Source organism: Vulpes vulpes, chromosome 7 (assembly GCF_048418805.1).
Source record: "Vulpes vulpes isolate BD-2025 chromosome 7, VulVul3, whole genome shotgun sequence".
In the NCBI taxonomy this organism is placed as follows: Eukaryota; Metazoa; Chordata; class Mammalia; order Carnivora; family Canidae; genus Vulpes; species Vulpes vulpes.
In genome coordinates, this window is record NC_132786.1 from 65,673,921 (window position 1) to 65,698,303 (window position 24,383).

General features: G+C 51.3%; 1 protein-coding gene across 1 annotated transcript; it reads left to right on the plus strand.

Annotated features, from left to right (window-relative positions):
- Positions 1-1,724: 1,724 nt before the first annotated feature.
- LOC112911973 (synaptosomal-associated protein 47) lies at positions 1,725-19,855 on the plus strand (the record flags this gene model as incomplete). Its single annotated transcript, XM_025988699.2, is given in 5 exon segments — positions 1,725-1,971; positions 1,974-2,156; positions 2,159-2,221; positions 8,433-8,557; positions 18,907-19,855. Coding segments are annotated over 5 exon segments (765 nt in total), but the record flags the coding sequence as incomplete, so codon positions are not given.
- Positions 19,856-24,383: the final 4,528 nt, after the last annotated feature.

Consider the following 24,383-nt stretch of genomic DNA (forward strand, 5'->3'; position numbering starts at 1 on the left):
TAAAGATTTATTTATTTATTTATTTATTTATTTATTTATTGTAGACATAGAGAGAGGCAGAGACACCAGAGGAGGGAGAAGCAGGCTCCATGGAAGGAGCACGACGTGGGACTCGATCCCTGGTCTCCAGGACCAGGCCCTGGGCTGAAGGTGGCGCTAAACCGCTGAGCCACCCAGGCTGCCCTCATGAATAAATAAAATCTTAAAAAAATAATAAATTACTTCAAAGAACCAACTTTTGCACTTTGTTCATTTTTTCTTTTTTCAATTTCATTGATTTCTGCTTTTGCTTCTACTTTGAGTTTAATTTATAACTTTTTGCAGAAGCTTAAGTCACGTATTTTAAACCTAAGAAGTTTTCAAATGCGTGCTTTGAGTTCCATAAATTTTACTCATGACTGCTCTATTTGCATCCAGCCATTTCCTGCGTATTATTTGGTTTCATTCATTTCAGATATTTTCTGATGCCCTTTATTTAGAATTGTGCTTAATTTCCAAATATTTGAGGATTTTCTGCTAATCTTCTGTTATTAATTTCATTTCTTTGGGGACAGAGGGTACGCTCTGTAGGATTTCAATACTTGAAATTTATTGAGATGTGTTATAGTCTTTTTCTTAATCTTCTGAGTACACTTTAAAAGGGTGTACATTCAGCAGTTGGGTGATGTTTCAATAAATATCAGTCAGGCTGAGTGGATTAAATAGTGTTTATATTCTTATTAATCATTTTTGTCTTCTTGCTGTGTTAATTATGGAGAGAAATATATTAAAATCTACAACTGTGATTGTCTATTTCTTCTTTTAGTTTTGTTAATTTTTGCTTAATGAATTTTGAAATTTTGTTAGATATATGTTTAGAATTGTCTTTTTTTTTTTCAAAATGACTCTCTTACTAGTATGCATTGTCTGTCTTTATTCCTGATAACACCCCTTATCTTAGAGTTTACTTTTGGCACGATCTATCTTTTTTCTGATCCATTTGCTTTTGATGTGTCTGTGTCCTTATATTTCAGTGTCTCTTGTGAACAAGATATAGCTATAGTTTGTTGGTTTATGTCTTTAATCCAGGATGACAATACGCCTTTAAATTAGAGGAGTTAGTCTATTTATGTTTAGTATAATTGCTAATATGGCTGAGTCTAACTCTACCATCTTGATATTTATTTTTTGTTTATACCACTTGATACTTGTTCCTTTGCTTTTCCTTTCCTGCTTCCATTTTTTTCAGCACAAGGTAGATCTCTTGGTGTTATTTGCAGTTATTTTATAGTGTTGCCATCCACTGTGGTAGCCACTAGCCACATGTAGTTAAGTTTAAAATCAGTCCCTCATTATATCAGCCACACTCCAGGGACCCAGTAGCCACATGTGCTTGTTACCACATTGGACAGGACAGATTCCTGCAGAAAGTTCTATCAGACAGCTCCCTGCAGATTGAGGTCAGAATTTATTTTGAGTCAGAATTAGCTAGGGTCCAGGGTGAAAAGGGCAACATTTCTAGTCAGAAGATGTGTGTTTCTGTTGTGTGTTTACTGTTGATGGCTTTGTAGTCTGTAAGCTTAAGAGATCTGCTCTTAGCCTCAGTTTTCTTTTCTAAAACATGCAGGTAGTAATTCCTGCCCTTTGCTTCATGGAGTGCTTGTGGAAAAGAACACTATAAAATGGTTAGCTGCTTTATGAAGCCTAAGGCAGTTTTGAAGAAAATATTCAAACTCACTTGACTGTGTTTTGTTTGGTCTTTTAGGTTGCTGACGGAGCTGGAGTCCCCTTCTTGGTGGCCATTTAGTTCCAAGCTTTGGAAGATGCCAGCAGAAACAAACCCCAAGGAAATCACCTCAATGGCTAGTCCCAAAGTTCTTGGAAAAGAAGGGGTAGTGGTCCGAATTCCTGCTGTTATCTCCCAGGGGAATGCATCTCATCTTAAAGCAGGAAGTCTCACCATCCTTGTGTCTGGGTTGGAAATCCATGACTCCTGTTTTTGCTCATGCACAGATTCGAAAGAGAAGATATAGATGACATTAAGGTTCACACGCCTTATGAAATTAGCATCCGACAGCGGCTCATTGGGAGGCCAGACATAGCTTATCGCCTGATATCTGCCAAGATGTCAGAGGCTATCCCCATTTTGGAGGTGCAGTTCAGCAAGAAGATGGAGCTGTGACCCGCAGAAGTGCCAGATCGTCTTCCCCAATAGAGAAGGGCTGCTCAGTCTGGCAGGCGGGTAAGTGAGCATTGGCATTTGGAGTGTGCCTCCTTCTCCAAACTTGGAGTCAGAACGTAGCATGCCTGGGGTACACTGTTCACTTGTGTCACTTGGAGCAGCTGCTGATTCCTCTGCAGCAGTGACTGTCCATGTGTTTATGAATGAAAACAACGTAGTACTTGCCATCTCAGAGTGTGTAAATCCCAGAGCTCAGGTTTATCACCCACTGAGTGCTATGTGGGTTTCCCCGGAGGGCAGGAGGGCTTGATGGCCCTTTCAGATCAGAGGCAGGCTCCAAGTTAGGCATTTCCCACTTTCCTCTGTGTGACCCGCCTGCCCTGGTAGGCATCCAGTCCCTCCACCCCTGACCTCAGCCTCAATCAGGGTCGTCTCAGCCTGCCTTCTGGGTACCTGTTTAAGAAATCAGAATCTCTGAGAACTGCAGCATAGTTTCTGTAGGTTTGCAGGCCTCCCCTAGTGGGGAGTGTGTGGCATTGGGCGTGGCCCTGGAGGTTGAGAGAGTCCCAGGTCCAAGCCCCAGCCTTGCCTGGAGCAGCCTGGGGTCATCTGACTTATCAGTTTGCCATCCAGATGGTGTCAGGTAGCATCTCGCTGGTGCCTTTATTTTCATGTCTATCATTGATTGTGATGTGGAACATCTGACGCTCCTTATTTGCTTTCTGGCTTCACACATTTTTCTCTGTGTATTGTGTGGCTTTTTTGTTGTTGTTGTTGTTTTCTACTGTGCTGTTTATTTTTTGTGATTTGTAGGAGCTCCTCACATGTAGGTTTGCATCCCTTCTTGGCTCTAGAGGCTACCAGTACCTCTGCCAGACTGTCATTCTCCGTTACAGAAATCCTTAATTTTGCTATGGTCTAATCTAGCATGTTTCCCATTAAGTTTGTTTTAGAGCCCAGCTAAAGAAATCCCAAAGTGATAAAATGCCATATTTCCTAATGCTAGCATTATAGGTGACCTATGTCTGCATTATAATGATTTTTCTAACAGCCTAGTAGTCTCTTCTTATTAACTTTGATTGCTGGACATCTGTTACAGTTAGAGAAGTGTTTGTTACGGTTCTGGTTTCTTTTTGCTCTGAAGTGATTGATTTCAGCACTAATATGTAACCTGTTTCCCTAACACATGAACATTTGTAAATGGCTTCAAGTTTCAAAAGAAATATACCTGAAGATAGATCTGGTCCCATAAGCACCAAAATGTAAAAACTTCATTTAAAAACTTATTTCCTTAGCATTTCCAGATTTTTCTTTGGCCCCTCTCTCAAGGCAGGACTGAGAAGGGTGGGCAATGCCACGAGCCTAAGACTCTGAGCAGGTCAGGCCGTTGGCCACCCCTTGCCCCCACACTGCTGTTTTCCTGTGGGAAGAAGAGACTCAGGGCCGCTGGGTCCCAATGCAGAGTGCCTCCAGCCACTGCTTCTGCTGCTGCTGAACCAGAACCCCCTGTGCCAAGCGTACTGCCAGGCACCCACAGTCCCTGTTCTCATGGAGCTCCGCCTGGTGGTTTCAGAGAAGGGACATGGCACAGAATGTCCCGTGTAGGGGGCAGCTGTGAGCACACGTGGCACAGAGTGTGGCACTGTGCAGGGGAGAAGAGGCTTGCTGGGCCCTGACCCCACGTGTCCAGGTGCAGACAGGGCTGGAGGGGAAAAGGAGGTGCATGCCAGGGCCTCTGCGGCCGTCGTCTGGCTGCAGGAAGCTAGGTGAGTACAGACTCCGCAGGGCCCGCCCTCAGGAAGGGTACAGGCCAAGGCTGCTGACCACAGGCCGAATGTCTTCTTCCTCAGGGAAGCCACAGACAGTTTCCCTCACCTAAAGTCAGCTGGGGCTGGGCCTCCACCACCTCTGCAGACACCTTCCCAGCAACACCTAGATTCGGGGTGGCTCGCATGACGGGGTGTGTGGCCTCGCCTGTCACAGTCAGGGACTGTGTGTGTGGAATGAGTGGAACCACAACCAGTGGGTTTTCATCCTGCACTCAGCCCACTTCAGCCTCTGGATGGGTTCCCGCAGGAGGTCAGCGTCTGCACGGAGCAAGAGGGGCCATCCTCCCGTGGTGAGGCCACCCCATCCCAAGGAGTTTATGCAGAGGGGAGCTGGGGAAGAGGCCAGCATGTGGGCTTGTGAGCAGCACCATGTCTGGCTTGCTGGGACCTCTGCAGGAGGCCTGGGCAGCCCTCTCTGTCGCCTCTGATGGTGTTTGCCAGCACCTGTGTTTTCACTGTCCCAGGGTGGAAAGTACAGAAGCAGTGGAAGTGGAAACCATGACTTGACATGTCAGAAATGTACTCCTCTTCTCCAGGAGCAGTGTTGGTAGAACGTGTGACCAGCAGGTGGCAGCGTCACCACAGCACCCATGTTTGCCTGGAGTCCCTGTCTGGAAGAACTTTCCAGACACCTCCACAGTCATGTGAAGTGCCGGTGGCCCAGCCAGCAGCCAGCCACAGCAGTCTCCTGGGCTTCGGGGGTGGGGAATGACACAGGGGGCTGCTTCTACCCTGGGGCGAGGCCATGCAGAGTCCATGTGTGTTCACACAGCATCTTTAAAGGACTCTTTACGTCCTGGAGTATTTCAGACATGAGGACGAGCTAGGAGGCTGGTACAGACCCCGATATTCGCCTGCCTTGCCATTCTCCTCGTCACAGCTCACACGCATGTGTGCATACAGCATCACTCTGTGAAGTCTCAGTTCTGTCCAGGTTCTCTCGCACTCACTGTCCAGAACCCCATCTGGAACCCTCGTGCTGGGGGGCGTCTCCCTGGGCCCCCTGGCCCTGACGGTCTTGACGGCCTGTAGGAGTGCTGCCAAGGTTTCCTAGCATGTCTCCCAGTTGTGCTTCACCCGTGTTTTCTCAGGGTCCTGGGGTAATGGGTTCAGGAAGATGACTTCAGAGCATAGCCCACGCGTGGCCTTTTATGTTTTTGGTACTTATTTTTGTCTCTGTTGTTTGCTGACTGCCATATTCTGAGAGAAGCCTTCTCTGGCCACCTGATTAAGAGACCTCCAGTTACCTGCCCTACACTTGCCCTCGGCACTGCTGCCCTCTGGTTGGCTGTTGTGCTTTCACACTGGGGCATGTGCTCTGTCCTCACCAGACACAAGTTGTCTCTTCATGACCACGTCTCCAGCACCCAGAAGAGGCCCAGGCATCCAGGGGCACACGTCTGTGAGACAGTAATACATGTCTGGGGCACTGATATCCAGTGCAGGACTACTCATTGAAGACTTGGGCTTCAGGCAGTGGAGTTCAGTGCCAGGACGTGGCACCACACTGACCACAGGCAGGCCCCCCCCCCCCCCGCATGGTCACTAGGACACAGGCACCACACCGACCACTAGCAGACCTCCATTGGGTACTTAGAAATGGGCACCCCTTGACCCCAGCCGACCCCCTGGGAGCTGTGTGGCTCTCACACACTTGATCTCTTTCCAGGAGCCCCAGGTCCACGCTGTGCACTGTGTAGGTCTGAACATTTGCCAGTAAGTGACTTTGGCTGTAGGCAGTTGGGATTGCTTACTCGCTCTCCGTTTCAGCTCTCTGCTGGGTGAAGGGCGTCGGCATTTTGTGATGTTTGTAGGGCTTCCCACCCCAGTTGTGTATGCTTCTGGGGCTGTCCCTGTGTAGAGTAGGTGTTTCCTTCCCTGTGTCACTGATGAGGCTTTTGGGTCCCAGGGACAAGGAGGAAAATCTGCCCGTGGCCAGATGGGCTCAGAGGGGTTCTTCTGTTCCTGGGGCAGGGCCGGTGGTTCTTGCTCTGAATCCCCAGTGAGGCCAGGATCTGAGGCCAGGGTCTGCGTCTGTACGTCAGGGGGCTGGAGTCCGCAGCTGCCCATACCAGCCCAGCTGTCGTTCCTGGAAAGTGAAATCATCCCTAAGTTCCCTTGAAGCTGGAACAATTTGTGCTGATTTTGTTTAACTGTGGTAAGTAATGACTTTAGAGGCAGAACCATTGTATACTGAAGTAAATTCTTTTTCGAAGATATTTCAAGGCATTGAAGTAACTGAGCCAGTGGGTCAAGGCTCAACACAGAGCACCCAGAGTGCCGAGCTCTGTGCTAGGCGTGATCCTGCTGACCCTGCAACATGTCATAACCGACACCCCTGACTTAGTGTGTTCCGTAATGAGAAATTCGCTATTTTGGCTTTTGTTTAACATTTAAAAAATGTCAGCATGTCCCTCCAGAACATAGGGGTATTGGAATGGAAACCAGAGCAGTGCTGAAGGAGCACAAGGGTGGGCACTGGCGTCAGAGAAGCTGTGGGGTGCAACACGTTGATACCAAAGCTGTGCAAGCTAAATGATGCCAGGACATGTGAGCTGCTGCTGATGGAATGGCAGAGTGGAGGACATCTGTGTATGTATGTGATGTATTCGGGGGGGCGGTGCAGAGTGGGCAGAGCCAGTTGGCTGGGGACAGCGTACCAGGGTGGCCAGAACAGGAGTCCACGAGACAGTGGAGTGGAGTGGACACCAAGGAAGGAGGAGGTTCTGGGCTGAGTGAGGAGACCACTGTTTGTCATCACATCAGCACCAATGACTTGCTAACGTGTGCATGGATTGGCCTGTGAGACTAATAATAGCTGGTGGCACATGTTTGCTATTCCTGCCGTCATACCTTCCAGCTAGCTCTGACGGCTTCTACTGCAGGCGGAACTTTTGCGGTACTTTTCCTTATGTAACGTTTTAGTTGTGACACTTTAGATCATGTAAGGCCAAACAGTTGCATGCTGTGGAAAGTTCCTTACTAATTAAATCCCTTAGAAGCTGGAATAGGATGGGACTTTGGAGATTTTAGAACACAGGTTGTGAGATCAGTTTGATTGGTTGCAATCAGCTTTTATTGCTTTTGAAGAATGAACGAGAAAAGCAGACATCTCTGTGCGTGGTATACAGTAAGGGCTTTGGTAAGACAGGTAGGCCTCCTGGATGCAGCTGCGGGTGTGGCGGGTCTCCATGGGGTGCAGTCCTCACAGGCGCTCTGCGTGGGTGCCCGCCCACTGCTTCCTGAATGCTCTCCTCTGCAGGGCCTTGAGAAGCCTCTCTCGTCCCCACAGCAGCCTGCGTTTATCCTGGGTGAGGCCACGCTCCCTTTGCTTAGCCAGGCACCCCTTGGGGAGTATCACTTTGTAAGGATTACTTCGAGGACTGAGAAGAGAGGGTATTTCTGTATTGTTGGAGGTGGCTGGTCTGTGCCCCAGAAGGAGGGGCTTGTGCAGTTGGTATATGCTGGGGATGGCTAGCTGGGCCCCTTCCCTTCCCGACAGTGCATTCATCAGGCTGCTCTGCTCAAAGGAGCCTCTGCTCACCGCCTCCAGGGTCCCCACGTCCAGGATCCTGTCGGCCCTTCTGTGCCTCCTGTTCCACAGAAGCAGAGACGCGTTCCGAGGAGTTGGTGCTGGCATCCAAACAGCGGATTCTCATCCAAATGCTGTCTGCTTTCCAGCATCCTGATACATGAACGTGACCATGCTGTGTATCCGAGGGCCCTTGTAATATGGGGAAGAACAGGCAGTAGACCTAACTGATGCCCTTCCCTGGACCCTGTGGTGCCAGGGTTTGGTGGATGTCAGCTCTCTAAATAAAGGACGGTGGCATGCAGTGGGGGGCATGCAGGGCCTCTTGAGTATCACTGCATCTCCAGGCTGCCCTTCTGCTCTTCCAGGAGCCTGCCCAGGTGCGGGTGCTGGGAACACCCCTGAGCAGGGCCCAGCCACATTTAGCACTCTGACTCACCCCCCCACGCCCACCCCAAAGTGGCCACACCACCAGCTTTGCTTGGCCAAGCCAGCCGGCCATTTCCTGTGCTCTGGGGAGCCGCAGCGCTCTGTGGGCTGACGAGATGGTGCCGCAGTTTCCAGGACCATGTTTTATGTGCGTTTCACCAGGTTCCGCAAGTGGCCTGTTGGATACTCTCCATGTGTAGCCCTTTCCTGAGAGACCAAATACACAGCCAGACCTGGGACATTGTCAGTGGTGCACTCTCTAACCAGAGCCGGGTAAGGAGGCAGCTTGGGTCAGGGTCCCAGTGAGCCCAGGCAGCCCCCAGCCCAGCTCCACACAGCAGAGCTCAGGAAGATGGACCCACCACAGCTGCCAGCCCAGAGAGCTGATGGTCTTAAACATCACTCCCTGTGAGGTTCTGAATGTTCGTGCGTTGTTCGCACCTCCTGAAAGATGTCACTGCTGTTTGACTTTCCATTCCAGTGTCTGGACTGATGGACCGTGCCATGCCCCACGAGCCCTGCTCAGGGAGCCAGGAGGGCCCGTCACTTCAGCTGCAGAGGAGCGAGCCGCTCATCTCTGAGGGGGACGCCCAGGAACTGAGACAGGTAATGTGCACTCCCGGCACCACGTGGTCCCTGCATGTGACATGCTTCTTCTGCCTGCCCATAGCTCCTCTCTGGGTGATGCTGGCCTCTCTTCTGCAGGGGCCTGTCACTGTGCCCCCCAGCTCTGTCTGTTCCTGTAGCTGGAGAAAGGAAAGAGCGGTGCCCATTCTGAGTCCCTGTGTTCCGTGGCACACAGACATTTCGTGCGCACAGCCCCCCTGCTGGCTGCTCTGCCTGTTGTACATGTACATGTGCAAGTATACATGTGGGCTGTGTGTGTGCAGGATATGCAGGTTCATGTGGGCTTTCTGTGCATATACATGTGTGCATATGTGTGGTACATGTACTCGTGTGTACATGTGTGTGCTGTCCGTGTGGTGCCCTGTGTTATATGTACTGTGCATGAGATGTACATGTACTGTGTATGTGCTATGAGACCCATCTGTGTGTTGTGACTTATAAGTGCATTTTATGTACATGTGTGCTCTGTGTACATGTACTGTGTGTTCATGTGTGCTATGATACCATCCATGTATACACGTGTGTGCTATTGGTGTGCTTATCTATGTCTTCATGTGTGCGTGTATTCTGCATGTATCTGTGTCTGCTGGTGTGTGAATGTACTGGGTGTCCCAGTGTGTGCATGTACTATGTGTATGTATGTTGTATGTGCCATGTGTGCATATTTTTCTGTGTGTGTGTGTGTTGTGTCTATGTGCCATGTGTGCATGTACTGTGTGTGTTTATGTGTGTGTGCCGTGTGTGTACTGTGTTTGTCTGAACATGTCTGTGTGCAGATCCTGTGCATGTTTGTGTGCTGTGTATGCATGTGTCTCTGCATGCCTGCATCTGTGTCTTGTGCATGTGTGTGCTGTGTGTACATGTCTGTGCATCTGTGTGCACGTCCTATGTGTTTGTGTGCGGTGTTTGCATGTCTGCATTTCTGTGTGTGCCTGTCCTGTGCATGTGTCTGTGTGCTGTGTGTGCATGTCTGTGTGTGTGCATGTCTGCATGTGCACATCCTGTGCATGTGTCTGTGTGTGTCTGTACATGTCACCATGTGCATGACTCCACAGGTGCACATACAACTGAGAGTACTCACTCATCCCAATTGCTCTCAAGGGCTTGACACCAGATTCTTGCCACTTTTTGTCCGGGAAGTAGAAATTTAAACAACATTTGCTAGAAATACTTTTAAATTGTCTTCCTGTGTTATTGCTGGACAGTACAGTGTTTTTTCCTTTTCCTTTTTGAGTAGTTTTGAAGCAGATACCGAGTGTCACCTTGTCCATCAGCATCTCAGTGCACTTCTTTAGAACATAAAAGCTGTTAAAAGCCCTCACGCTGTGCTGCACTAGCCTTGGTTTGTCAGAATCCAAGGTCTCATTCAGGGAGATGTGCTTGTTGGTTTGTGAGAGAGAGAGAGAGTGTGTGTGTGTGTTCAGCTCACAACCATATGAGGCCTGTTCCAGCTGCTCAGCAAAGCGCCTCTCACTACACAGCTTCCCTCTGTCCTTTCTGTTAGCTTCACAGTCTTTTTGTAGCAAAAACTCAGTTGTTTCTCTGTGGATATTTTGGTTTGCTTCTTCCTGACTCAGTTTCCCTGGTTCATAGCTCGAAGTTTAGTCATATCCAGGCTCTGGTCTAAAGAGGTTGTGTCATCCCTGGCACCACACACTTCCACCAGGGCACATAGGAAGACCATTTGTCTTTCAAACCTGTTTTTTTTTTTTAAAGAAAAAGGCTTACTGACATGTCAGCCTAGGCATAGCCTCCTTTAAACTTGGCCATTTCCTTTCTGGAAAAAAAGTGCTCATCTTTGCTATGGGATATTTTAAATATGCATGATTTGTCACTCTTTCCCTAGGTCTAACTTAGTCACTTTGAGTAATGACCACGGAAATGCTGCTTTCTAGCTGTGACCAGCAAATGCTGCAGGTTACTGACTGAGGTTTTTGATGCACACATTGACTCCAGAATATGGCTTCAGGACTTGAGAAACCCCCATCCCATAAGGAAACACTCCCATTCTCTTGTGAATGGATGCGAGCCCACACACCTCAGGCTGCTGGCATCTGAGACCCTTCTCCCACCCTCGTGTGAAGCTGTCCTGCCACTGTGTCAAGACCAAGACAGGCACACAGCTTTTTGATGGGAAATGTAGGAATTTTATGTTAATTCTGGTGATGGCCATGTAGTGTGAGAAGGCCCTTCCAGTTTCACACCAGCAGCCTCTGCCCTAGAAGCCAAGAAGGTAGAGGTCATGATGAAGATGCCAGCAGCCGGGAATGGAATGAGCTTCCTCACCCACCTTCCACGTGAGACCATGTCTGTGGGGTTGGTCCTGAGCATCATCAGCGGCTTAGTGAGCCCTGTGGTGTCCGTGCTAGGAACAGCAGCTGCTGTGCTGAGTCAGGACTTTGGCCACAGGGTGGGGACGTGGTGACCCCTGAGTGCTGAGACTGGGGAGAGCCGCTGCGGAAGAGCAGGGCTTCACACCAGCCACCGGTCCTCCTCCCTGCAGGCACCCTGGGTCCACCAGAGAACGTTTTCTGGAGGTAAAACACATGTTTCCTATTTAGAGAAGTCTTAGCTGCGTAGCTGAAGCCCCAGCATAAGTAGGAATGAGGTAAATTTCTGGGGAAAACAGAAATGCGAGAAGCACTCCTCCCGTTCAGCTGTGGTTTCTGTGGCAGATGCGATTACCGTCCTTACGTGGAAATGGGTCTCGGTGACTTAGCCCGCAGTGGATGCTGAGAGATGCGGCTGGTGTGGTTTCCCCAGGACAGAAGGGTTCTGCACCCTATGCCAACTACCACCGCACGTGGGCCCCGGAGCAGCCCTCACTGTGGCGTCCACTGTCCATGGGGAGGGCCTGTGGTGGCAGCAGCCAGGCCAGGAAGCAGATTCACTGGGATAGGTTTGGCAGAGCGCCCTGAACCGTGGCTCCCATCTGAGGTGCTGACCTCTCCTCGCTCGAGCTGCTGCTTGTTTGTTACCAGATCTGTGTCCACTGCCTGGTCCATGCAGTTTGAGGTTCCGTCAGTCACCCTGCTCCCCAGACTGTCCATCCTGACCTTTCCCCCCTCTCCCCACCCAAGACCAGGATGAATAGTGAGCACTGCCAAGGGGCTCCCCTTAGGGGCTGCTGACCTTTTCCATAGTGGGGGTGTGGCGTGCGGACTGGGATGCAGGTCATGGTTCCCACAGTGGGGGTGCCCCGTGTGGGCTGGGGTGCAGGTCACATTTCCCACAGCAGGGGGGTGCAGCATGTGGACTGGGGCGCAGGTCACGGTTCCCACAGTGGGGGTGCCCCGTGTGGACTGGGGTGCAGGTCACGGTTCCCACAGTGGGGGTGCCCTGTGTGGACTGGGGCGCAGGTCACGGTTCCCACAGTGGGGGTGCCCCGTGTGGACAGGGGCGCAGGTCACGGTTCCCACAGTGGGAGTGCCCCGTGTGGACTGGGGCGCAGGTCACGGTTCCCACAGTGGGAGTGCCCCGTGTGGACTGGGGCGCAGGTCACGGTTCCCACAGTGGGGGTACCCCGTGTGGACTGGGGCGCAGGTCACAGTTCCCACAGTGGGGGTGCCCCGTGTGGACTGGGGCGCAGGTCACGGTTCCCACAGTGGGGGTGCCCCGTGTGGACTGGGGCGCAGGTCACGGTTCCCACAGTGGGGGTGCCCCGTGTGGATTGGGGTGCAGGTCACGGTTCCCACAGTGGGGGTGCCCCGTGTGGACTGGGGCGCAGGTCACGGTTCCCACAGCAGGGCGTGCAGAGTGTGGACTGGGACACAGGTCAAGGTTCCCACAGCGGGGGGGTTATATGCTATTGTTTTCCTGGCCTGATACCAGTGCAAACACTGGCCATCACTGGCCATCACTTAGGCCCAGTTGGGCATCTGTTACTTTGTAAATTATTAACAAAACTTCCAGAATACATCAAGCCTATGTCATCTGTTAAACCACCAGAAGGGACTTGGTACCAGGAAGGAGGTGCTGAGTAACTTCTCACATCCATGGCAGGTGACATTTCGGGGAGCAAACGTCTATCGGGGGACCTGCCCTAGCTGGGCAGTCTGGTCCTGGCGCTGGTGCGGCCCTGCTCTTGGCCCCACAGTCCCGGGTGGGCTGCACGCTTGCCCTGGCCCTGGCCTCCGCCTCTGGACAGCAAGGGCTCTGGGCAGCAGGGACCCTAGAACCCTCCACCTGCTGCACAAATGAGCACAGTGACAGGAAAGCTGACTCACAGGAGAATGTCATGCCCCACCTTATGTATTATCCATGGGTTTTCTGTACACTCCGCTGGTGAACTGCATCACTGGCAAACATAACCTGCCACTGTGGACCCCCTCCCCAGCCTCTCTGTGGCTTCACGTGCCCTTCGTGCTCTCCTCTGGGATCCTAGACAGCCCATTGCGCTCTCACACGTTGGCTGTGGCCCCAGTCAAGAGCTGGCCCATGCTGTCTGTGGCAGTGGTGGCTCAGGTGGGGCTGGCAGGGCCCCTCACCCACACTCAGAAAGGACAGACCTGAGCGGTACAGATGCTCCGCTGTCTCGGAAACATGAACAGGGTGGGAATGCCGGATAAGGAACCCAGGGGTCTTGTCCATTGACAGGATTCCAGACGTGCCAGCATCTGGGTGAGCATCTCCCAGGGCAGCTGCTGTGCTGTGCAGACAGAGGAGCACCAGGGCCAGGGGCAGACGCTTTCCCGTCTTCTCAGTCAGCCTAGACGTGCCCCTGCCGTGTTAGGGGGTTTGGTCATTTATTACTGAGTTGCCAGGCTGTTTTTTATTGTAGGGAATGTATATGGTGTAAACGTTGCCATCTCGCCCACTCTCAGTGTGTAGTTCAGTGGCACTGATCATGCGCAGAGTGCCCTGCGGTGCCACTGCCTCCAGACAGTCCCCTGCAGCACCAGCCCCGTGCTGGCCCCTCCAGTCCTTGCTCTGTCATGTGTGTGTCCTTCCATGCTGGCCCCCCTCACTTTGCACTGTGTTTTCAGAGCTCATCTGTGTTTCCTTTTCGCAGCTGAATGGATGGCCGACAGTTGTGTGTCCGTTCATCTGTGCCTGCAGTACGTGGTGCTGCTCTGAACATTCACACAAGAATCTGTGTGGGTCTGTGTCTGCTCCTTGGGGGCATATACTAGCTAGGCGTGCAATTGCTCGGTCACGGGATAATTCTAGGTGTAGATTTTTGATGAGCTGCCAAACTCTTTTCCATAATGGCCATACCATTTTATGTTCCTGACGGCACGGATGTGGGGAAGTGAGTCCTCTAGCTTCATTCTTCTTTTTCAGGATTGCTCTGGCTCTTCAGGGCTCCATGCAATTCTGTATGGATTTGAGCATCCGTTTTTCTGTTTCTGGGGGAATAAAAGGCTGCTGGAAATTTGATACTGCGTTGAATGTGTAGGTAACTTAGGGGCGTCTTGTTGTCCTGCCATCCAGGAGCACAGCACATCCCTCATTATTTAGGTTGTCTTTAATTTCTTTCAATGCGATGTGTGGGTTTTAGGCCTTTACCTCTATTTGCTTGTGTTCTGGGCTAAGCCCTATTTGGATCCCATAGTGACCTGATAGTGGGCTGGTTTCCAGGGTTCCCCTACAGCACTGTGGGTCCTCACGTGCATGTACCCTGACTGGACCTTGAGTTAGAGAGGCCACTGGAGGCTGATCAGCCAACTGTGAGTGAGGGCTCTCAGGGTCTCACAGTTAGGCTGCAGATCTTGAGGTGGGGACTGTGGTGGGTGCCTCCCTAGAAAAGAATCCTGTGCTGCTATCCACAGATAGCCCTTGGGGCCTCAAGGAATGCAGCAGAAGGGACAGGGTGGGACGTGGGGGTGGTCTGTATGTGCTGAATGTGACAGATTGTAGCCTAGAATGTTCTTTACAGCCTCCAGAGCTTTGGCTGTGCTGGAAGCCAATTTTTCCCTCTTTACCTTCTCTATAGCATATTAATGGCCCCAACTGGAAGAACTATTTGGAGTTGCAGACAGCTTGATTTATCCCAGCTCTGTTCTTAAATGGTTGCTAATTTCTCACTGCAAGAAAATTCACAGTTTTTCAGTGAGTCAGCTTAATAACAAGATCAGGGCAGACAGTCTAGCTAATACTAACCTCACTTTAGGTGCTTCGTATTAATACAGTAATACTTGGAATCCTGGAGCTTTATCATGAAGAACAACCAAACATTCTTTTCTTTCAGACCCTACATGAGGCCACCAGTACATAAAAGATGTTTTGGACACATCAAGACCCATGCTTCCGTGCACCACCACTCCCCTGCTGCCATTATGCAGTGATTCCACAAGGCTGGACGCCCTGGGGGTCCTGGTGGCACAGCTCGCAGCAGAGCTGGGCCTCCGACTCCCTGCTTCCCACATCATGATGGTTGGTGTGAGGTGCATACATGGAGATGCATCTGCTTTGGTCAGCGGACCTCCTCTGCTGGATGAGCTGTTTTTCCGTTTTTATAAACAAGGTGGAAACATGTCCATCTCCGCTCGTATCTGTGCTGCTGTCCCAAGATCTGTGGTGCCAGGAGGTAGAAGCTGTCAGGGCATGTGGCCAGAGCAGAGGAGAACGTAGTGATGTCTGCTGTGTCCTGGGGAGCACGTGGTGCCTCCTACTTCCAGCCCGGGTCACTGACACACCCGCACCTTGCCCGTGGAGAACGGAGCTTGCTGTGCAGACACAGTTGAGCACCTCTGCCCCTCTGGGCTGCAGATCGCTGAGTTCTCCAGACCATGCCGGCACACATTTGTGTCTCACCTGTGCCTGTGTATTTCTTTGGAGTTTATAAAAGTCACTTTCTCCTCAGCTCAGTTGGACAGTTTCTGTGTCAGGTGGACGTGCTTGCAGAGATGGCTGGTCACCGGGCTGACTTACTGGCATGGCAGGGGCTTGAGGCAGAGCCCAGGGACAGCCAGCTGATAGTTCAGAGGCTGGCGGCATGACACACCGATGACTAGACAGCTTGTCATCCTGGGCCGCAGAAGTAACAACTGTGTGAAGGTCTGGCCAGACTTCCTGTTCCCCATTCTTTCCACCCCGTGTTATATGGAATGCACATGATGGCATTTAATTTCTCTCATTCATTCCTTAAAGAGAAAAACACTGGACCAGGACTTGAGGTTCCTAGTTTGAAGACTTGCTCGGTGATTTTCTTTGCAGACTTGGTAGCTACACAGATCACACGTGTTTTTGTAGTATTCATTTCAAGTGCAGTTTTGGCGGGTCAGCCGGGCTCTCCACAGGCCACAGAGGAGGGGTCTCGGTGAGACATTTTCAGAACCAGACAGTTCAACAGGAACGAGCCCGTGTTTACACAATAGACTCCATAAAATGCTCAACTTGCACAGGCACATCAGTTGGTCTTGCTCACGAAGTAAGTTGTGTGTCTGTTATCTCTGCATAGGAGGCACAGACTCCTCCCTCTGCTGCTGCCTTGATAGGGAGGGGAGATGCCCACACAGGGGCTGGCATGGGGGACGGTGCTCAGGGGGAGGGTGTGGAGATGTGCTGTGAGGATACCACTCAGCAGCTTGCTAGAACTTCACGTAATAGAAGACCATATCTCGTTAATAATTCGTTATATTGATTCTATGTTGAAATGATAATATTTTTATTGAATTGAGTTAAACAGGATGCGTTGTTCAAATTAATAACACTTACCATTTTTTATAGGGCACCTGAATGGCTCAGTTGGAGGAGCCTGTGACTCTTGATCTTGGTGTCGTGAATTCAAGCCACATATCAGGATGTAGAGATTACTTAAATTAAAAAATGCTTACTGTTTTTACTGTTGAAAATGTGAGCATTAAAAAGTTTAAAGTCCAGGTGTGGCCCTCCTTATGTGGGGCCTTTGCCATAGCTTCTCAGAGCTCCAAGAGCAGGCCTGGGCTGGTGCCCTCCCCTCATGGCTGTTTGAATGGCTTGCTGATCCCTGGCAAGGGCCCTTTTGCCTTTCTAAGGAATGTGTGGAGTTCCTGTCAGTGTCACTGGTGCTGTGACACCTGTCGTCCACGAGCTCATCACACCAGGGCCACACAGTGCACACTGACTGCAGAGCCTGGGGCCTTGCACATGCCTCTCAGCCCCGTGTGTGCAACAGTTAGTGTGAGGGTTCACAGAGACATTCCATGCCCTCATTTGGGATGACTGTGGATGAGAAACCAGGAAACAGCTGTGTGGATATGCACTTCTACCCCCAGTGTCATGTCCCCAGGCCAGCGTATGGGTATGGGTATTCACACAGGTGCCACAGCATCACCAGCGGTGCTTGTCATCTAGGCTCAGGACAGGTTTTACTTTCTTCTCTGGCCCCATGTCCTGATTTTCTATCTGTGGTGTGAGTCTTGGAACAGGACAGGACAGTGGATGCCCCGCTCTGAAGGAAGTAGCTGTTGCCTTGTGGTGAGGCTGCACCCGGCCATCCACACAGCTGTGGTGGTGACTGCTCATAGTTCAGAGCCGGGTGGTTCTGAAGGACACTACATGGTTGACAAGGACATAGAGGTGGTGGACAGCGCATGTGGCCTCATTGCCCAGCACAAGGCAGGGGGGTGGAAGTACCACTCATGAGTGTGAAGTCAGGTATAACCAAGCATGTGGCCAACGCCAGTCTCCTCAGGGCCATAATGTGAATGTACCTGCTGGAGCAACCTCATTAGAACACTGAAAGTACAGGCCAACTGGGAGGGGTCATTGAGCAGAGAAGACGGAGTGCGAGGACCTGCCTCACACGGTGGTGATGGTGAGCAGCGACTGTTTATTATGCTGTTTGGGCCTCAGCCATATGAGGTCATAGGAACGCGATGGAAAAGACCTCCTGTATTAGGTCATCTAGCCCGTCCCTCAGAGCCGACTGACCCCACAGTATACTTTCCAGAGCTCCGTCCAGTTTTTCCAGTGACTCAGCGGCTCCCAGAGGGTGCAAAAGGCTGGTGTCTGAGCCTGCGACCTTGGGTCAGGATTTGTTCCTCCGCGCCTAGACGGAGCTCCCAGGGATGATGCTTGTGTGCAGAGATATGTGGGGTAAGTCCTGCCTCTGTCAGGAGTGCCTGTGACTGCAGATGGCCCTAGCGCTCCTCACCACCAGGTCCCTCCTGCAGCGGAGCCCTTCCAGGACTTGGCGGGGGCGCCTCACATCCCACTTTATAGTTTTCACAGCTTGTTCACATTTGTGAGCTCATTGCAGCCTCACCATTCCTGAGGAAGGAGTTGATCTTACTAAACTCCAAGCCACCTCCCTGCCTCCTCCATTCCATTCCTCCTGTATCCGATGAAGCAGCTCTCTCACGTGGTGGGCAGCACAGCGTCACTTTGTGTGAATGCACAGGGAGTGTCACGCCTTCCCCTGGGGTGCTGTGTCGTCTCCATGATGACAGTAGGTCTCAGGCTGCAGTGTCCCTGGCTGTGCCTGCGACAGTGATCTCTGAGTGCGGCGTGGTGTGGTGCCAGTAAAGTTAGATCTGGGGCCCTTCTCATGCTCACCCAGTCTGCCCACACTGACATCCGTCCCTAAGGGACAGAGGACTTTGACATGGGGAACAGGCCCCCGGGCTCCTCTGATGATTCATGTTCTGCAGTTCCTTTGTCCTGACCTAACCAGTGATCTGAAACTTTCCCTAAAAGAGGTATTAACATTTATTGCAAGTAGTTGGTCATTAAGATCTCTCTTAAAATCATTCCTTTTTGTTGTTACCTTGAGGATACTAAATTTTTTAATGCAGGCTCACCATGCATGTAGTTAAAGCACATTTCTCAATGCAAGTGGCCTCAATAGGATTGCAGTAAAGTGGCTGCTCTTACCAGGGTATGAGACGTTTCGACATGTGACATGAGTCCCAGAGATGTTGGCCTCCCAGAGCCCTGGGGCCTATGCTTCCAGGCCAGCCCACCTCTTTTTGCAGGGGCCCCAGGGGCTGTGCTTTGAGGCTGCTCCAGGCCTCGGGCTATTTGTATGTATCTGTGAAATGTTTCAAACAGGAAGAAAGGGATTTGGCTTACGTGGGCGCATACAGGTAATAGAGACAGTGGTTGGTCAGAGCCGGAGCCTGGTTGTGCCCTGAGCCAGCCCTCCCCTGCTCTGTGGCTGGAACAGCAGTGCCCCGGGGCATCGTCAGGAGGGAGGGGGCTGGAGCTGGCCAGAGGGCAGGCTCCGCAGCCCTGGGGGTCAGTGCTGGTCAGCAGCAGAGCTGAGACCAGAGGGCAGAGGGATTGTCATCCCCACTGACTCACAGAATTTCCTAAGTAGTGCAAAAGTGATGGAAAGAAATAGTGTCTATTTTTGAGAGCTTAAGAGAAGGCAGCCCCTCCTGCCATGTATGCTGCTCTTGCAGATCCTGAGGAAGCTGAAGAGTCTCGCACTGGACACTGAGACGGAGCTGGAGAGGCAGGATGACGTCCTGGATGGCATCACCGCAGCCATTGACCGGACCACCTTAACCATTGACAAGCATAACCAACGTACAAAAAAACTGACCTAGGACTGGAAAGCAGAGAGGTGACTGGTTCTGATGACAGTGGCTTCCCTGAAGACTTTGTCCTCAACACTTGCATGCTTCCTACATAAAAATCTGGGAAGTCGTCCCAGGGGCCAGTTAGTAGTTGGAGGCCCTGTGCCAGGAGCTGTGGGCTTGCCTCAGGGTGCAGGGCTGCTGTGATGTGATTCCTTCCTGCCATAATACAGGCAGGGAAGGGGGAGCTCCAGGAGAGGGAGGTCTGCCTGCAGATCCAACAAGTCCCCCCAAGCCCCTGCCCTGGGCTTGGTGGTGGCCCTGCTCCCCCCACTCCCGCCAGGCCCCAGCTCCCTGCTCCCCTACTCCCCCCAGGCCCCAGCTCCCTGCTCCCCTGTTCCCCTCAGGTCCCAGTTCCCTGCTCCCCCCAGGCCTTGGCTCCCCCTTCCTACTGGAGCCTTTCAGAGGGTCCACAGTAACAGGAAGGCTCTTACCCACACGGCTGGCTGCACCCAGTGGCTGCTTTGCATGGCCAGCATCCCCACTAGCTGAATTTTCATTCTTTCTCTGTTCTTGCTAGGTGTAAAAGGGCAATTTAAAACTCTGTGAAAGAAATGTGCTGATTTTTGAATCTGCCTCCCCTCTGTGGGCTGCTCTGCATGGGCTCCTCTCATGTCACTTCGTTCCATTCTTCTCTGGAATACGGGCCTATGTCTTTTGGTTGTACTGTGACCTCCAGTACTTCTGTAGGTCTTTCTGTGAACACCTGGAATATTCTTGTCCAGTTTGTAGCCAAGTGTGAAAATAATACATATTGCACCTATTTTTAAAAGTGTTGATTTTTTTTTTTCTTTAACTGCTCTATTTCTATCCAGAAACAAAAGAGAACTCATGGTTTAGAATGTATTTTGAAGATGTGCAGTCTTGCTGCTTTTTGCTTAGTTTTGGGTGTCTTAGTGAAAGGGCCCCTCAGGGAAGGATGAGGCCAAAGTGGAGAAGTGGGTGACCCCTTCCCCTATCACAGCCAAACAGGCCACCTGCAGTCTGCTTTGCAGTAGCATCCAGGAGGGCTGTGCACAGAGGTGCTTTTAGGCCTTGACAAAGTGTCCCTTTCAGACTGCACGGCAGGCCCCGTGCTGACGTTCTGGGTCCTGGACGGTTTGAAGAGTGAATGGGCAGGCACAGTGCTAGTTTTCTAGGGCTGCTAATGAAATACCATAAATGAGGGTCTCGGGACACCAAGCTCTGTCCCCTCCCAGGTCTGGAGGCCAGGAGTCTGCAGTCAAGGTGTCGTGGCCGTGCTCTCCACCTGGAGGGCCCCCAGGCATTCTGAGCTCGTGGCCATGTCTCCCCAGTCTCTGCCTCTGTCACTACACGGTCATCTCAAATCTCCTTTTCTCATAAGGACATCTGGCTCGCCCTGAGCCAGGATCAGCCTTTGCATCGTGTGACAATTTCCACTAAGGTCTCATTTCTGAGGTTTGGTGTGGGTGTGAATTTTGGAGTGCTGTGACTTCTGGAAGCTGACTTGTTCGAGAAGACACAGGAAGGGGCACCTGGATGGCCCAGTGGTTGAGCACCTGCCTTTGGCTCAGGTCATGATCCCGGGGTTCCAGGATCAAGTCCCGTATTCCCCCCAGCCTGCTTGTCCCTCTGCCTGTGTCTCTGCCTGTCTTCCTGCCTGTCTTCGTGTCTCTCATGAGTAAATAAATAAAATCTTTAAAATCTTTAAAAAATATTTAAAATCTTTAGAATCTTTAAAAAAAAAAAAAAGACACAAGAAGTAGCACTTCCAGAAAGTATCCTTCACAGGGGTCTTCTAATTCTTCACTTCTTGGTGAATTCTGTTCCTAGTCTCTAGCTGCATTTTTTGGTCTGTACTTCCCAACCTCCACTGCACCTGTCCCATCAAGGTTTCTGACTGATGCTGGTGTGTGAGTGGTTGCTCCTGACTTTTCCTGGCAGGATGAGGATGGAGCTTTCAGAGCTCACAGCCACTCCAGAGGTCTGAGCCCCATGCAGTTCTTCTGCTCATGCTCAGTGCTGAAGAGGGCAGGGAGGGCACAGCAGATGTGTAGATGTGTCAACAAGCACAGTCACTGAGAGGTTATGTACTGCCCAGAGGTGTTGGCTGGATGGCATCCTATGGAGTGAGGAAGAATGCTGGAGGAAAGGCAGCCCGTGCCCTGGGCCCAGGGCAAGTGCAGGTGGGCAGGCTGTGTTCCCAGAAGCTGCCACTTGTCACAGCAGCCCAGGAGGAGTGACATTCCCAGACATGGAGCATATGGTTCTGAGTGACAGCTGTGCTCTGGGCTCACACCAGGGACTCAGAAAATGCACACACGTGTGCCTACCCACATGTACGTGCATGCGTGCGTGTACACACACTGACCCCAGGCTCCTCAAAGTCTCTATGGGAAACGTGCTTCTCAAGTATTTCTAAGGAGCCGGCAAAGCGAGGGCCGCAGACCCATTGTCTTTCTCTCCACATCTCTGTGTGGAGAGCCCTGAGCAGCCAAGGGGAAATCAAACGTGCCCCACCCTTGATGCTGTTGTGAATCCCCAAGGGTGCTGATGCCTTTCTGATCCCCCGAGGGCCCTGATGTCACCCCCCTCCTGCTCCCTACCCCAGGTGCTCTAACTCTACCCCCCACTGCTCCCCACCCCAGGTGCTCTAACTGTATCTCTTACTACTCTTCCCTTTTGTGTATTCACTCCTCCTCCTCGTACTACTCCCTAGTGTGGGTGGATGGGCTCTGCCTCTGCATTTTGGACTCTTGTAGAGAATGTAACTGGGACTGCACACTGAGTTGCTCCTGAAAGGGAAGTAGGTGAGTAGTCAGGCTAGTGACCTCTCCTGTGCTCCTCAGGTGGCCCCAGCAGTGGTGGGATGGCTGGAGCCTGGTTCTTCAGCATCAGGTGAGTAGATTATCTGGACAGTGTCAGGGGCCCTGTTCTGCAACTGTTGTCAGTAGCAGCTGGCTGTTTGAAGGCAGCCTGTGGCATCTCCTCCTTCCTGTTTCAGTTTCCTAACATGGGCCTTGACCTCTGACACTGCCGTTCAGTCCATGTGGGGGCTGAGGTCACCATGTGCTTTATTCCTGCCCTAAATCTGTTTGCTCTTCACTGATGGGGTTGGATTATGTTAGTCTGTTGTCACCATGTGAGGTATTTGAGCTTCCTAAAACACAAAATGTCTCGAATTCAGTTTTACTCAACATAACTGTGGACAAAATGCAAGAATCTTAGAGCAGCACAAATCAGCATTGTGCTGACATGATACTGCTGCTTTTCAATCAGGACAAAACAATCCTGAGGTTAATTGGTTTGTTTCGGGTAGGGGCAGGCAGACTTCTATAAAAGGCCCAGAATTCACTACTTCATGTTTTGAACCATATGATGTCTGTTGCAACATCTGAGGTGTGCTGTTTACAAGACCACAGCCTGGACTTGATGTCTTCAGATAAAGTTGCCTGTGACATTTGTCATTTATTTCATGTATCAGGAAATGTTTTTCTTGTTTTTTGTTAATTTTATTTATTCATGAGAGACACACAGGTAGAGACACAGGCAGAGGGAGAAGCAGGGTCCATGCAGGGGGCCTGACATGGGACTGAATCCCGGGACCCCAGGATAACACCCTGAGCCAAAGGCAGATGCTCAACTGCTGAGCCACCCAGGCATCCCTGTTTTTCTTGTTTTGATTTTATTCTTTGAACTAATTGAATTTTAGACACGTTCTATGCATGCAAGCTGTAGGACAGGCGGTGTGTGTTCCTTAGGAGGCTATACCTGGCCTTCTGTCCAGGAGGCCAACAGCACGGCAGTACAGCAGGTGACTGCAGCTGAGTCCAGGGTCGTCACCAGGAGGCCCACATCCCATCCCCAGGTTCACAGATGCAGTAATGGCACATAGTCTCCTCCCAGAGCTAGGAGAGGGGAGGAGGGTGACTGATGATGGTTTCTACAAATGATTTTTTCTACAGGCTCCAAATTATCATGGATGGAAATTTTAGGAGAGGAAAATACAAACATGCTTGAGACATTTTCAGACACCACAGAAACACTTGACTGTGCAGTCAGTGAGGGTTGGGGCTTTGGGTTGGGTTGGGTTTGGAGTTTGATAAAATGCTCTCTTGGAGGCAGCTCTGCAGGTTAGGGCATCAACCCTGGCGCAAGACTACCAGCCTCACCTGTGAGGACCCCCTCCATTCTCACTGCTGCCAGTGTAATTATTAGCTATAGGTTGGAGTAAAACTTGAAAGACACACAAATTGTAGTCAGTTTTCACATTTGCAACTGATTTCCACATCCACGTAATATTTCAGACTTTTGGCACCCATCTGGAAACTTGGAACAGCAGTCAGCCTGTCGAGGAGGTAATTTCCCTGATTCATTTTGAAAGTGAAAAGCCACAGGGTTGGAGGCAAGGGTGGTCCTGCTTCCCAGAAGGGCCCTCAGGCTCCTCCCTGGGTTTCCTCAGCAGGGAAGGTACTGACTTGCAGATCCAGGGGCTCCTCCCAGCCCTGGAGAGCTAGGCAGGGGCCATGCTCTCAGTTATCAGGAGTGGAGGGCTGTGGTGCAGGGAAGGGAGCCCCTGTACCTTCCTGCTGCAGGAGCCGGGGGTGACGAGCGTGGAGACTGCTCTGTCAGCCTGGCCTGTGTATCTGGGGCTCCTGCAGGTGTGGACAGGTATGTCCTCAAAGCATGGTTGGCATCCCATCACGTACAACTGCAGGCAGCGGGACCTCAGAGAAGCTCTGGCACCTTCCCCCACCAGGTTCCTCAGGGTCCTTCAGATTTTGCTCAGCATCTCCTGTCCCCACCTCCGCCTTTCCCTTTCACCCTAGGGAGAGAAGTGTGAGCCGAAGGACAGGTGAGTTGCTTTCCTCAGCTGGCCCTTCTGCTTGGAAGGTGGGAAGGTTACAGAAGGGGCATCTTTCCTAAAGGGAGCAAAGCCGTTGTGTCCATTGTGGAGGCCGAGAAAAATCAAGGCCATTCCACCTCAAGTTTAGCATTAGCACAAGTACAGCCAACTTAGGCCCCGGTGAATAAGAGCTGAACTTTATAGGAAAAACTGCAGAATGTCCTCAATGTCCTCGGCAGAGAATCCCATATCAGAAAGACAACAGAGCCCACGCCCGTGGTAGAAAGTCCCATATTAGAATGTAAACAGAACTTGAGAAATTCCTCCACCCCTTCTGAAAATCCCCTAGACCAGCCTATAAAAAACCAGCTGTAACCCACTTCTGCATCCAAGTCCCTGCTCTGCTGTGTTGGGTATACTTGGACTCAAGATCGAGCTTGTAAATAAACCCTTGTGTGTTTGCATCCTTGTCGGCTCCTTGGTTGTTTCTCGG